The 14,969-nt window shown below is 37.4% G+C and overlaps 1 protein-coding gene across 1 annotated transcript; it reads left to right on the top strand.

Annotated features, from left to right (window-relative positions):
- The first annotated feature begins 1,192 nt into the window (after nt 1–1,192).
- LOC107878308 (tryptophan decarboxylase TDC1) lies at nt 1,193–3,185 on the top strand. Its single transcript, XM_016725244.2, has one exon. The coding sequence runs from the start codon at nt 1,367–1,369 to the stop codon at nt 2,915–2,917; it is 1,551 nt and encodes a 516-aa protein (XP_016580730.1). The 5' UTR covers nt 1,193–1,366; the 3' UTR covers nt 2,918–3,185.
- Nucleotides 3,186–14,969: the final 11,784 nt, after the last annotated feature.

Genomic DNA, 14,969 nt, shown 5'->3' with positions numbered 1-14,969 from the left:
TTACACTTTTTGAAAATCAACTTGATTAATTTTTATAGTTAAATTGTGTTAGATCAACTAAATTTTTTGTAATAAAAATTTAGCTTTTCAAAAATATAAGAAAATTATACGCATTGCAACCTTTCTCATGATAATTTGATGAAAAATATATTTTAAATGATGGTTACATTAAAAGTAAAGTAATTTGATTCTCAATAAATGAAGCGCACAACTAGAATTGGGTGGAGGGAGTATAACATATTTAAAAAACCTTAACAATATACAAATTTCTTACACTATACAGTGTATTCTCCCTTTGTTCATTTTTACTTGTGGATTTTGTTTGTCCCTTGAGAAATAATGATGAATATAAATATTTTGCTATAATGCCACATTGATTAAGGAAAAATTAGTCTTACCACAATTTAACTTACTATAACTATTTAAAATACCAATTCTAATAAATAATTATATAAATTCTTGATTTTACTTGAAAGCTAGGATACATCACAAAAACATGTGATGTATCCATGTAAAATGAAGTGATGTATTCCGAAGAATGTGATGTATCCGTGGAAAATCTGATGTATTCGTGTAAAATTAAGTAATATATCCAATTAAAGAATATGATGTATGGACTAAATTAGGAGTTGTTGATAATATTGAAAAAATTGGGATAATGAGATTAACACAAAAGGGTTGAGATTTATGTTGTTTCTACATTAAATATTTTGAATAGCCTTAAGTCTTAGGAAATAATTTGAATTAGAAGCAATTAATATTGAAGCAGCACCGGAAAAAATATTTTTCTCTTTCTAGGCTAAAAGTGATAAAAATGATAAGTAAAATTAAAATATAATGAATGAGAAAAGTGAAATGAGAGAGCATATGTGAACACTGTTATTAATCCTCTCGCGCACTACAACGAAACTAGTAGTAATAGTCAATCACGTTACACCATATTTTGTAAGCAATGAAACCAAAGGCACACATCTAAACTCAGACTTTTCAAAAATGTTATTATTTTCATATCGGATCATCAAGACATGCAAAAGGATCCATTATGCATTCGATGATATTTTTCGGAGAGTGCGTTGCTTTTACGTAGCTGCACACCAAAATAAATTTGACTGCAGAAACCTCACCAACTCGGCAACTCACTTTTTATGGTAAACGCCAAGAGCTTAATTACTACTACAACCAATACCAAATTCTCCTTTTTGTCTGAACTCTAATTTTTCCTCTTCCTAACTACTTTTTATCCAAATTTTTCATGCCCTATATTCAATTCAATCCTCGTCACTCCGCCACTTTCCCCCGTGACCTTTCTACTATATAATGTCCCTCTCTAATTCCACTTTCTCATAACTTAATTCAAACATCAATCATGGGTACCCTTGATTCAAATAGCAGCACTCAAACACATTCCAGTGTCACAGAATTTAACCCGCTTGACCCGGAAGAATTCCGTACCCAAGCCCATCAAATGGTAGACTTCATTGCTGATTACTACAAGAACATCGAGAGTTACCCGGTTCTAAGCCAAGTCGAACCGGGATACCTCCGTAGCCATTTACCCGAAAATGCCCCGTATTTTCCTGAGTCATTGGACACCATTATGAAAGATGTCCAGAATCATATTGTACCGGGTATGACTCACTGGTTGAGCCCGAATTTCTTCGCATTTTTTCCTGCCACGGTTAGCTCCGCCGCGTTCCTAGGAGAAATGCTTTGCAATTGTTTCAACTCCGTCGGATTTAACTGGCTGGCTTCCCCAGCCATGACAGAGTTGGAAATGATAGTCATGGACTGGCTTGCTAATATTCTAAAATTACCACAATGCTTCATGTTTTCTGGCACGGGTGGTGGTGTAATTCAAGGCACAACCAGTGAAGCGATCCTTTGTACCTTAATCGCTGCTCGTGACCGTAAGCTCGAAAATATTGGTGTTGATAATATCGGACGGCTTGTAGTCTACTGCTCTGATCAAACACACTCTACATATACTAAAGCTTGCAAGGTAGCTGGTATTTTCCCATGCAATATCCGTGCGGTACAAACTTCTGTTGAAAGCGATTTCGCTTTATCTCCTGTAATTCTACGTAGAGTTATTGAAGCTGACGTTGCTGCTGGACTAGTTCCACTTTTCCTCTGTGCTACTGTAGGGACCACTTCCACTACAGCCGTTGATCCTATTAGTCAACTAGCTGAGCTGGCTGATGAATTCGACATTTGGCTCCACGTGGACGCTGCTTATGGCGGTAGCGCATGCATATGTCCAGAGTTTAGGCAATATTTCGATGGAATCGAACAAGCTAACTCGTTGAGTCTTAGCCCACATAAGTGGCTACTAAGTTACTTAGATTGTTGTTGCATGTGGGTTAAAGAACCAAACGTGCTAGTCAAGGCATTGAGCACGAATCCTGAGTATCTGAGGAACAAACGTTCCGAACATGGCTCAGTTGTGGATTACAAAGACTGGCAAATAGGTACGGGTCGAAAATTCAAGTCCCTCCGATTATGGCTTGTCATGCGTATCTACGGCGTAGCCAATCTTCAGAGTCACATTAGGTCCGATGTACGAATGGCCAAAATGTTCGAAGGGTTCGTTAGGTCCGATTCAAAGTTTGAGATCGTCGTGCCACGACATTTTTCACTCGTGTGCTTCCGGTTCAACCCGGACAAGGAATATGAACCTGCATACACCGAACTTTTAAACAAAAAATTGCTTGATAGTGTTAACTCGACAGGTCGAGTTTACATGACACACACAATAGCAGGTGGAATATACATGCTAAGGTTTGCAGTAGGTGCTACGTTCACGGAGGACAAACACGTAATTTCCGCTTGGAAGTTGATTAAGAAGTCTGCAGATGCTTTGCTGAAAAGAAGTTACTCTTATTATACTACTATTTGGGGTATGTCCTTAAATAAATAAAAGAACATGCTGAAGAAGAAGAGTAAGGGAACACAATAAAATGTATGAATTGTATGTGTATGTTTGTGTATAGGCTTATGATTGTTTTGTATATCTAGAACAAAGAAGTCAAAACAGTCTGTACTTGTCAGCAATATATATAGTTGGATATCTTAATATTAGAAATAAGATAAAATCTATGATCAGCTCTTTCATGGAAGAAATAATGAAAGATCGAATACGTAGTGCATCGGTTGAGCTGTACATTTAGTTTTTATGAATCTTTTTTTGAATGTTTTGGAATTTTCATCTGTACACTATAGTCAGTACTGTCGTTTATAATAAGATAAGAAGTGCATGTTTTTATATATATTTTTTTATATGTTAGTTCAAAATACTTTAGCTCTATTCTTTTACTTTGCCTTACTTTCTTTTTTAGTATCTCTTAAAAGGAATGTCTTTTTTTTTTTTTTTTTAAACTTTTAATTCTAACTTTTCACATAACATATTAAGACTACGAAATTAAACGATGTTTTAGTACGTTTTGTACATTCTATATATCTTTAGTTTAAAATCACAAAATTTAAAACTCTTTATTTATTCTCTTAAACTCTAAATCAATCAAATAAATTACAAGGAAGGAGTAATTTTCTTTTGTTCAATTTACCATTGTTAAATAAGTAAGGTTTACATATCAAGAAACCATTGAAGAGCAACTTCTTTTACAATAAGTTACTTGCAAGGGATGAGTAAACAAAAAGCGCCACTTACTATGAAAAAAAAAGAGTAATATAGAGCAACGATATCGGTTCCTCATTGAGTTGTCCGAAAGCACAATATCGTATCAATTTTATTTGATTGATTATATCCACTGATTAATTCACCTATTTCATTGATTCGAGGTTAAACTAGACTCCTGAACCATAAGTCACTGTTATGATTCGGACAGAATAAGCAAACCATAAGTAAAAGAAAACAAAACAACACATAAATTTACGTGGAAATCCTTGTGGGAAAAATCACGGGCAGAGGCAGAGGAGATTTCACAATAATGGAGAGAGTGTACTGTTGGGTTCATAGTATATGAAAGAAGTGTGAATGAAAAAATGGAGAGTAAAATGGTGGAGGGAATGAGACACTAAAATGGAAAGTGTACTCCCAAATTAGAAAGTTTACTCTTTCTCCCACATTGATGGAAAAAGAGAACTTGAAAGTGTTTATAATCAAGAACACTTACTCCACATGATAAGTGAGGCAAGAAATAAGAGATGCCTCGCGCCGTCGTCTTCGCTTGCTCGGCTCTGCTTCGGATTTGGATTTGGAAAATGATCGATGAGATCTATCTTTTTGAACAAAATTTATTTGACGAAATCTGATCAATGACAAAAACGCAGGAAATTTTTTCTGTGTGTTTAATACTCCATTTATATGCATGCAGTAACAGTACCAGATGCAATGTTCGAACTGAACTGATGCTTCAGAAAAGTTGCACTATTTCGAACTGATGCTTCAGAAAGATGCAATTCTTCAATGAAATGACACACTAATTCACGAAATGGCATGCCTGTTCGGAACAAATATACTGTTTGGACGAATGGACATGAATTTTCAGAAAAGGTTACACCCTTTGAATGAACCATTGACACTTTTCAGAAGAGGCATCTTGTGGCTATATAAACCTGCTTTCATCTACAGGTTTTGGTACGAAAATTTCAGAATAAAAACACTCTTCTTGCCTTAAAAATATTCTGTGTGATCACTCAAAACGTTCAGTGAGTTCGAAGATATTCCAGTTGTTTAAGGTGCCGCTACAATTGGTTTGTTTGGCTATTTTATCCTGGGAGGAAAATTTCGCAACCTTGGGTACAGTGAGGGGAGTTATTTCCTTAAGGAAAGTCCGCGAATTCGGGTGACTTAGCCATTTCTGTTTCATCTTTATTTCTAAAAATAAAATACACTTCTTGGAAAGATCACTTTGATCTTGTGTTAAGGGTATTTTGTACACTTCATTGTGTTCTTGGTTTATAAACTTGAACTAGTTGAAGTGGTTGTTTCTAGTATACAGATTATTGTACCCGTAGAAGGAAGATAACAATCTTAAGGAAATAAATTACAGAATCTGTATTACTTGTTTTTGGAGATTAAAGCTTTAAGCTTTCTACTCCGCTTGAATTTAACTAGTGATTAGAAGACATAACATCTTCATCACAAGTTAAAGTTCACTCGGTTGGCGATTTGAAGTTATAAAAACTTCATCGTTTACTAGAAACAAGAAGACAAGTTTAAAAGTTTTTTAACTTTATAAGTAGTATTCTGAAAATACTAAATTTTTCTGTCTTGTGATGATAGAAAAATTGACAAGCGAAAGCCAAATGCAAGATGCGGCAACATCTGTGGGGGCAACTAATATTTCCACATCAAGTCGCACAAATGCTCCGCCTACAATGGCACCGACAGAGAAGTCCGAAAAATTTACGGGCATTGACTTTAAGCGATGGTAGCAAAAGATGTTCTTTTACCTTACCACTTTGTGTCTGCAACGGTTCACTAGTGAAGATGCTTCTGAGGTGCCTGAGGAAACCTCGGACAAAGAGCGTTTCGTAATTGTAGAAGCTTGGAAACATTCAGACTTCCTTTGCAGGAATTATATTCTGAGTGGTCTCCAAAACGACCTCTACAATATTTACAGTGGAAATAAGACATCGAAGGAATTGTGGGGGGCACTTGAACAAAAATATCAAATAGAAGATGCGGGAATTAAGAAATTCCTTGTTGCACAGTTTCTGAACTTTAAAATGATAGATAACAAATCGGTTGTCTCTCAAGTGCAGGAGTTGCAAGTCATCATACATGATCTCCTAGCAGAAGGTATATCTTTGAAAAATACCTTAGTTGAAAAAATTAAAAATGTTCTTAGTACTCACATAAACTGTTTTGTAGGTTTGATTGTGAATAATGCATTTCTAGTAGCAACAATAGTTGAGAAGCTACCACCTTTGTGGAAAGAATTCAAAAACTACTTGAAGCATGAATGCAAGGAGATGACTGTTGAAGATCTTATTGTTCGACTGCGTATTGAAGAGGATAATAAGGTTGCCGAGAGAAGGTCAAAAGGAAATTCTGCAATTAATGGAGCACATATTGTAGAAGATAACCAAAACAATTCTAAGAAAGGGAAGAAAGCTGAACAAGGAAGCTATCAACCAAGAAGAAATTCAAGGAAAAATAGTCCACAGATTGTCGTGCCCCGAAGAAAGGTAAGAAAAAGGATCAAACAAATATGATTGAATCCAACAAAGAATACGATAATTTGTATGCTATGTTCTCAGAATATAACTTGATGGGAAATCCTCGCGAATGGTGGATGGATTATGGTGCCACCCGCCATGTATGTTCCAACAAAGAGTTATTTTCATCATTTGCTCCGGCTCAAGTAGAAGAAATGATCTACCTAAGGTAGAAGGAACAGGAAAAATATGCTTGAAAATGACTTCAGGAAAGGTCTTGACACTTAACAATGTCTTGTATGTTCCTGAGTTACGTAAGAATTTAATTTCTGTTTCATTTCTAGACAAGAACGAATTCAAATGTGTAACCGTTTCTGAAAACATTGTAATTAGCAAAGGAGAAATGTATGTAGGAAAAGGCTATCTCACCGAGGGCCTTTATAAGATAAATGTAATGACTGTTGAAATAAATAAAAGTTCAAATTCTTCTTACTTGCTTGAGTTCTATAATTTATGGCATGGACGTTTAGGCCATGTTAATTACAAAACGTTACAAAAACTGATTAACTTAGAGGTTTTTCCAAACTTTGAGTGCAATAAATCAAAGTGTCAAACGTGTGTGGAATCAAAGTATGCAAAGCATCCTTATAAGTCCGTTAAAAGGAATTTCAATCCCTTAGACTTAATACACACTGACATTTGTGATATGAAGTCAATACCATCACGTGGTGGGAAAAAGTATTTCATAACTTTTATTGACGATTGCACTAGATACTATTATGTCTACTTGCTAAATAGTAAGGATGAGCAATAGATGCATTTAGGCATTATAAAACTGAAGTTGAAAATCAGTTAGACAAAAGATCAAAATGATAAGAAGTGATAGGGGCGGACAATATGAATCTCCCTTTGCGCAAATATGTGTAGAGAATTGAATCATCCATCAAACTACGGTCCCATATTCACCTTAATCTAATGGAATTACGGAAAGAAAAAATCAAACTTTGAAGGAAATGATGAATGCCTTACTTATAAGTTCTGGGTTACCGTAAAACTTTTGGGGAGAGTCTATCCTTACAGCCAATCGTATACTCAACAGAGTTCCCCATAGTAAGACACAATCAATTCCATATGAAAAATCGAAAGAAACAAAACCCAACTTGAAATATTTCGAAGTGTGGGGGTATCTAGCAAAAGTCCAAATTCTTGTGCCTAAAAGGGTTAAAATAGGACCGAAGACGGGGGATTGCGTGTTCATAGGATATGCTAAAAATAGTAAAGTATGTCGGTTTTTGATTCATAAATCCAAACATTCGAATGTAAAAAAAAATACGGTAATTGAATAAGATAATGCTGAATTCTTTGAAAACATTTACACGTATAAACTTAGACATGAACAGCCTAGTGGAGGATCTAAAAGAACTCAAGATAAACCAAGTGAGAATGTACATAAGGAATAAAATCCAAGACGTAGTACACGTCAAAGAATATCAACTTCATTTGGATCAGATTTTGTAACATTTCTCTTAGAAAATGAACCTCAAACATTTAATGAAGTGATGTCGCTGTCAGACTCATCCTTTTGGAAAGAGGCAGACAATAGTGAGATTGATTCAATCTTAAGCAACCATACATGGGAATTAGTTGATCATCCTCCCGAAAATAAACCTTTAGGTTCTAAATGGATCTTCAAAAGGAAAATGAAAGCAGATGACACTATTGACAAATACAAGGCAAGACTTGTAGTAAAAGGCTTCAAACAAAAATAAGGCCTTGATTACTTTGATACACACTCGCTAGTAGCAAGGATAACATTAATTTGAATGTTAATTGCCTTGGCCGTGGTATATGGTCTTGAAATCCATCAAATGGATATGAAAACCGCTTTCCTAAATAGAGAATTGGAGGAAGAAATACATGGAACAACCTGAGGTTTTTGTGGTTCCAGGAAAGAAAAACAAGGTGTGTAAACTCATTAAGTCATTGTATGGACTAAAACAAGCACCTAAACTGTAACGCCCTGGAAAACGGGTCCCGGAGCGTCACACGATGCTTGAGGCTACGAGTAGCCCCAAGCTAACCCTTTGAGCCATTTTCATTCAGTTCAACACAAATCAGCGGGGTTTCCATAAATAACCCTCAAATATCAACAACGCAATCATCATCCAAGAATAAAAGAATTTCAGAAAGATAACAAAATATGAATTATTAGTCAACTCCCAACATCTATACTTGTCTGACAACCCTCTAAGAAAATCAATAAAAACAGCGAGCCATTGAGACATGCCCCAACTGACACATACTCAGTTATCAAATGTAAATAATTCTGTGAAACCAACATCAGACATCATGTCCTCGAACATAAGGACTCACCACAACAGAGGATGTAGAACAGCGTGCCCAAAGAATCACTGTCGAACCTGGAACTGAGCACCTGAACCTATATTCAGAGAAAATGCAGCCCACATCCGAAGATGTGGGTCAGTACCATGGAAAGGAATCGAGTATATGGGGGTGTATGCAGTTGTATAAACATCATCATCATAAATATTTATAAGAAATATGCAGGATGTATGAAAGACTCACATAGCCCGAAGAAAATCATCATAATCATGAGAGGATGAAATAATATAATAACACATATGAGTCATCATATAATTTGTCAATCACTTTCAGTTCATCAAGAATATCAATAATTATAATGTAAATATCATTTAAATCTTTCGAAAGAATAACTTTCACAATTCCACTTTCAAATCAATTCACCATTCACCATAGACACAAGGAAACACACACACACTGGGAGATCCTATAACCGACATAAACCATGTGAGCTATCAGGCTCACTCCTATGGAGGCACATAGTTATAGAGAAGTAAGGTCGCTTTATACCTCCCACTCGGTGCTAAAGATTTCTTCCGGACTTAGCTCAGATCATTTCAAAGACAATCCACAACAAAACAATTTTAGTAATATATAAATATACATCGGGAGCTATCATGCTTCCCATCTATCAAAATCAACCATGTTGTGGATTTCTTTCACACTCGAGTTCAAAATAACTCCATTAAGACCAAAAGTTCAAATCATTCAAAATATCTCAAATATTCAACATCAACGTTCTTATAACACACACTTTCTAAAAAAATACAATTTCCAATTGGGATTTACGACCCAAATATCAAAATCATGATAAATATCGTACAAGATTCATGCTTTATATCTCTACACATGTAAATTCATCTTTCAAAATCATAAACATCAAAATTTTATAATCATCATTATAAGATATGGGTTCATGCTTCAAATTCGTAAAAATCAAATAAAAATCATGCCTTTGTAAAGAAAATTACTTTTGGGCACAAGAACGAAAGAGAGTTCTTGTTGAAAAACTCCACATACCTTGAATGATGAACTTTAGATCGATACTCATTTTTGAGATGTTAATCGTGCCTTTGAATGATGGTTCTTGGATTTCTTGAACTAGGAACTTGGAATCTTGAATAAATTTGCAGAATAAATGGTGAACTTTGGAGGTTCTTGAAGTTGAATGTAGAAGCTTAGAGTTTTGTTTTTGAGGGAATTTGATGAAATATAACATATAATGCTTCTAATAGGCTTTAATATAGGGTTTGGACGGATTTTTGGTGAGGGAGAATGACCAAAAAGCCCCTAAAAATCAAATAATTCTCGAATCTGTCCTTTGGTGGACTGTTTTGATAGTCTGAAGTAGATCAACCATAACATTTTACTCCGATATCCAAATTGGATGAAACCAATTTCATTAGAAAGAGGACTCTCATATATTTCCATTGATATATAGTATCTCAACCAGATCATTGTGTATGAGGAGTTATGATCGTTTTAAGTTGACCCAAAAATTCACTTTTGATAGGCTGAAGTAGATCGACCATAATATTTTGCTCCGATAGAAAAATTGGATGAAACTAATTTCATTGGAAAGAGGACTCGTAGAGCTTTCTGTTGATATATAGTAGATCACCCAGATCATTATTTATAAGGAGTTATGATTATTTAAAGTTGGAGAAAAAATACGCTAGGCCTCAGTACTTTTTCCTGCACTTTTTACTGTTTACTACTATTCATGGTTCGATCGAAATGTTCATAACTCGTCGCTCGGGTGTCTGTTTTGGATGATCCACATATCTTTGGAAAGATTATTCCATACTCTACGCAATGGTGGGTCATAATCTAAGACATTCCACACAGAAAATTTATAATTCATTCTAGAAGATAGAACCCAATACATTGATGCACAAAATTTCAACGAAAACTTTCCTGGGGTATTACATCATCCCCCTTGGAAACATTCATCCTCGAATGATCCTAGACATGCCAAGATTAGATAGGGAACAGAGCATACAGCTGAAACCATTTGTTAGACTCATCACCACATCGTTTCTCACTCCGAATGCAACATAGAATGCATAAATTCAAGAAACTACAGCTGAACACATAATAAATGACAGCTGAACTGCTGCAACTTTTATCAAAAGTGCATGATTTAGGAAAGAACGGTACCTTCGGGTTGATCGGAGTTCACGAAAAATAGGTGCGGGTACTTGGATCGCATATCTACCTCAGCTTTTCAAGTTACACCCTCAACAGATTGGTTTCACCACAACACCTTGACCAAGGGAACTTCTTTGTTCCTTAGTCTTCGAACACTGAAATCAAGAATCTCAATAGGAATCTCATCAAAAGAAAGATTTCCTTGAATGTCAGCACTCACAAAGGAATCCTCTACCACACCATCGCTAATATGCTTTCTAAGTATGGAGACATGAAATATTGGATGAACAGAGGACAACTCGGAAGGCAACTCGACCTCATAAGCTACCTTACCAACACGGCTAAGAATTTTGTAAGGACCAACATAACGGGGACTAAGCTTCCCCTTCTTTCCGAATCTCTTCACCCCCCTCATGGATGAAATTTTCAGATACACTAGGTCACCAACATCAAACTCAAGGTCTCTCCTTCTAACATCCATAATTGACTTCTGACGACTCTGCGCAGTTTCAATCTTTCCCTAATCAACTTAACTTTTTCCATAGCCTCAAATACCGAATCAGGACCATTTACAGCCGCTTCACCCACCTCGAACCAACCTATGGGTGATCTACACTTCCTCCCATATAAGGCTTCAAATGGAGCCATGCCAATACTAGAGTGGAAACTGTTATTGTAAGCAAACTGTATCAACGGTAAGTGATCATCCCAACTTCCCTTAAAGTCAAGTGCACAAGCTCTCAACATATCCTCTAAGGTATGGATGGTTCTGTCATGGTCTGCGGATGAAAACCAGAACTCAAAAGCACTTGGGTACCAAGACCCTTCTGAAAAGCTTTCCAAAATTGCAAAGTGAACTGAGTACCCTTATCCGAAGTGATAGACAAGGGAACTCCATGTAGTCTGACTAGCTCTTGGATATACAATCTAGCGTAATCCTCAGCAGTATATGAAGTATGAACAGGAAACAAATGAGCAGACTTAGTCAACCTATCAACCACAACCCAAATGGAATCATGATGGCGTCGGGAAGGAGGTAAACCAATCACGAAGTCTATATTTATCTTTTCCCATTTCCAGGTGGGAATACTAAACTCTTGCATCATACCACCAGGTCTTTGGTGTTCAACCTTAACCTGTTGGTATGTTGCACACTTAGCTACAAACGCTGCTATATCTTTCTTCATGCCACTCCACCAATAGATTTCCCGCAAGTCTCGGTACATCTTGCTGGCACCAGGATGAATAGAATATCGCGCCCCGTGCGCTTCAGCCATAATCCTCTGTCTCAGATCATCAATTGGGACACACAATCTACCCTGCAATCTCAACACACCATCTCTCCCTTAGGAGGAAACCTCTACTTTTTGGTCCTTGACTGACTCATTCAGTCTGACCAAACTAGCATCTAAGTATTGCTTTTCCTTTACTTCTGAAACCAAGGAGGATTCGGAACTACTCTGAACCCCTATACTACCTTCAGCAGAGTCAAGAAACCTAACCCCCAATCTAGCCAAACGATCTACATCACGATCCAACTCTTTCTAAGCTTTTACCACATGCGAAACACTACTCATTGACACTCTACTTAGGGCATTCGCCACAACATTGGCCTTGCCCGGATGGTACAGCACACTCATATCATAGTCCTTTAATAATTCTAACCATCGTCTCTTCCTAAGATTTAATTCTCTCTAGGTAAACACATACTGTAGACTCTTATGATCAGTGAAAACATCAACATGGACACCATATAAATAGTGTCTCTAGATTTTCAGAGCAAACACAACAGCAGCTAACTCAAGGTCATGGGTGGGGTAATTTTTCTTATGGGGTTTCAACTGTCTAGAAGCATAAGCTATCACCTTACCCTTCTGCATCAATACACAATCCAACCCAACTCTCGAGGCATCACAGTACACCACAAAATCATCAACACCATCAGGCAAAGTCAAAACAGGGGCTGAAGTGGTTGAGTCTTTAACTCCTGAAAACTCTTCTCACAATATTCGGACGACAAGAACTTTACTTTCTTTTGGGTCAACCGAGTCATAGAAGACGCTATAGAGGATAAACCCTTAACAAAACGGCGGTAATAGCCAGCTAAACCCAAGAAACTTTGGATATCAGTTGGAGAAATAGGTCTAGGCCAATTTCTAACAGCTTTAGTCTTTTGGGGATCAACTCTAATACCCTCGGAAGAAATGATATGACCCAGAAAAGCAACTGACCTTAGCCAAAACTAACACTTAATAAACTTGGCAAACAACTTGTGATCTCTAAGGGTTTGCAAGACAGTTCAGAGATGATCAGAATGTTCATCCTCACTATGGGAGTACACTAGTATATCATCGATGAAAACTATGAAAAACATATCCAGATATGGTTTGAATACTCGATTTATGAGTCCATGAAAGCTGCTGGGGCATTAGTTAACCCGAAAGATATAAGAAGAAACTCAAAATGGCCATAGCGAGTTTGGAAAATGGTTTTCGGGATGTCACACTCCCTAACTTTGAGTTGATGATAGCCGAAATGAAGGTCTATCTTTGAGAAATAACTTGTACCTTTAAATTGGTCTAACAAATCATCTATTCTTAGAAGGGGGTACTTATTTTTGATGGTGACTTTATTCAGTTGGCGGTAATCAATGCACATACACAAAGAGCCATCTTTCTTTCTCACAAACAACACAGGAGCACCCCAAGGAGAAACACTGGGCCTTATGAGACCCTTATCTAGTAGATCTTTGAGTTGCTCTTTCAACTCCTTAAGTTCTACAGGGGCCAACGGTAAGGAGGAATAGAAATGGGCTGAGTATCGGGAAGAAGATCAATCTCGAACTCTATCTCTCTATCAGGAGGTATCCCTGGGAGATCGTCCGAAAAGATATTAGAAAACTCATTGACGACGTTAACAGACTGGAGAGTTGGAGTCTCAAACTTAGTGTCTTTGACTCTAACCAAATGGTAAATACACCCCTTGGAAATAAGCTTTCTAGCTTTGAGGTAAGAGATAAAATGACTCTTGGGTGACACAGAATTCCCAAACCACCCAAACACGGATGCACCTGGAAACTAAAACTTGACCACTCGGGTATGATAATCAATAGAGGCATGAGAAGAATACAGCCAGTCCATACCCAAGATCACATCAAAATCTACCATGTCTAACTCAATCAGATCAGCCAACAAGACTCTATGAAGAGCGGTAACAAGACAGTTTTTATACACTTTCTGGGCAATAATCGAATCACCCACTGGGGTAGAAACTAGGATAGGCTCAGGAATAATCTCAGGACTCATTTCAAAATTCACAGCAATCAAAGGTGTAACATATGAGAAACTGGATCCAGGATCCAACAAAGCATACATATCAAACTGAAATATAGGAAGCATACCAGTAACAACATCGGGAGAGTCCTCCTGTTCCTGGAAGGATGGTAAAGCATAGAATCTATTCTGGCACTGCTCGCCAGCATTGCTAGAAGAGGCGCCCTAAGCTGGGGCTGGGCAAGTCGCTAGAACTGGAGCACTAACAGTCTGAGTCTGGGTCTGAGGGCGATAGTCACGACGCCCTTGTCCATCTTATGGACAATCTCTAACTTTGTGACCCATGTCACCACACCGAAAAAAACCCCTCTTCTCACCCCAATACTCACCCGAATGAGCCCTACCATACTTAGGACATAGGGGACGATTTGGCTTACTACCAGCACTGTACTGGGACATGGATGCATATGACCTGTTACCTTGCTCTTGCCTACTTCTAGGCACGGGAGCACTAGCAGATGACGGTGCTGGCATAGACGAATGATCCTGATATTGAGAGCGACTCCCTTTCTGTGATCTACTCTGACCCTGTTCGTGCTGCTCGGACCTAGCTCTCTTATTCCCCCTTATTCTATCTCTGTCCTTAATCTTGTCTACCTCAATCTATTGGGCATGAGTCATCAGCATAGCAGACCTACGCTCCTTAACCACATAACTAGATACTCCAGTCGTAAACTTACTCATACTAGCCCGATTATCAGCCACTAAGTCAAGAGCATACTTGGCCAATTGATTAAACTTTAGACAGTACTCCCTAACAGTCATAGAGCCTTGTCGTAGGTTTATAAACTCTTCCACCTTCGCCTCCCTCATCTCCAATGGGAAAAACTTATCCAGGAATACATCCAGGAACTTTTGCCAAGTTGTAGGGACAACTTCCTCACCTCTACCTTTCCTCTAAGCAACAACCCAGTCATAAGCAAGGTCTTTCAACCTATACGTAGCCAACTCCACACTATGTTTCTCAGATACATGCATCAC

Source organism: Capsicum annuum, chromosome 7 (genome assembly GCF_002878395.1).
Source record: "Capsicum annuum cultivar UCD-10X-F1 chromosome 7, UCD10Xv1.1, whole genome shotgun sequence".
Classification (NCBI taxonomy): Eukaryota; Viridiplantae; Streptophyta; class Magnoliopsida; order Solanales; family Solanaceae; genus Capsicum; species Capsicum annuum.
Note: the sequence above shows the minus strand (reverse complement) of the source record. Positions and strands in the feature narration are given on the sequence as shown.

What these genes read in the sequence shown, in the direction of transcription:
- LOC107878308 (XM_016725244.2), top strand. Translation starts at nt 1,367, where the DNA reads ATGGGTACCCTTGATTCAAATAGCAGCACTCAAACACATTCCAGTGTC.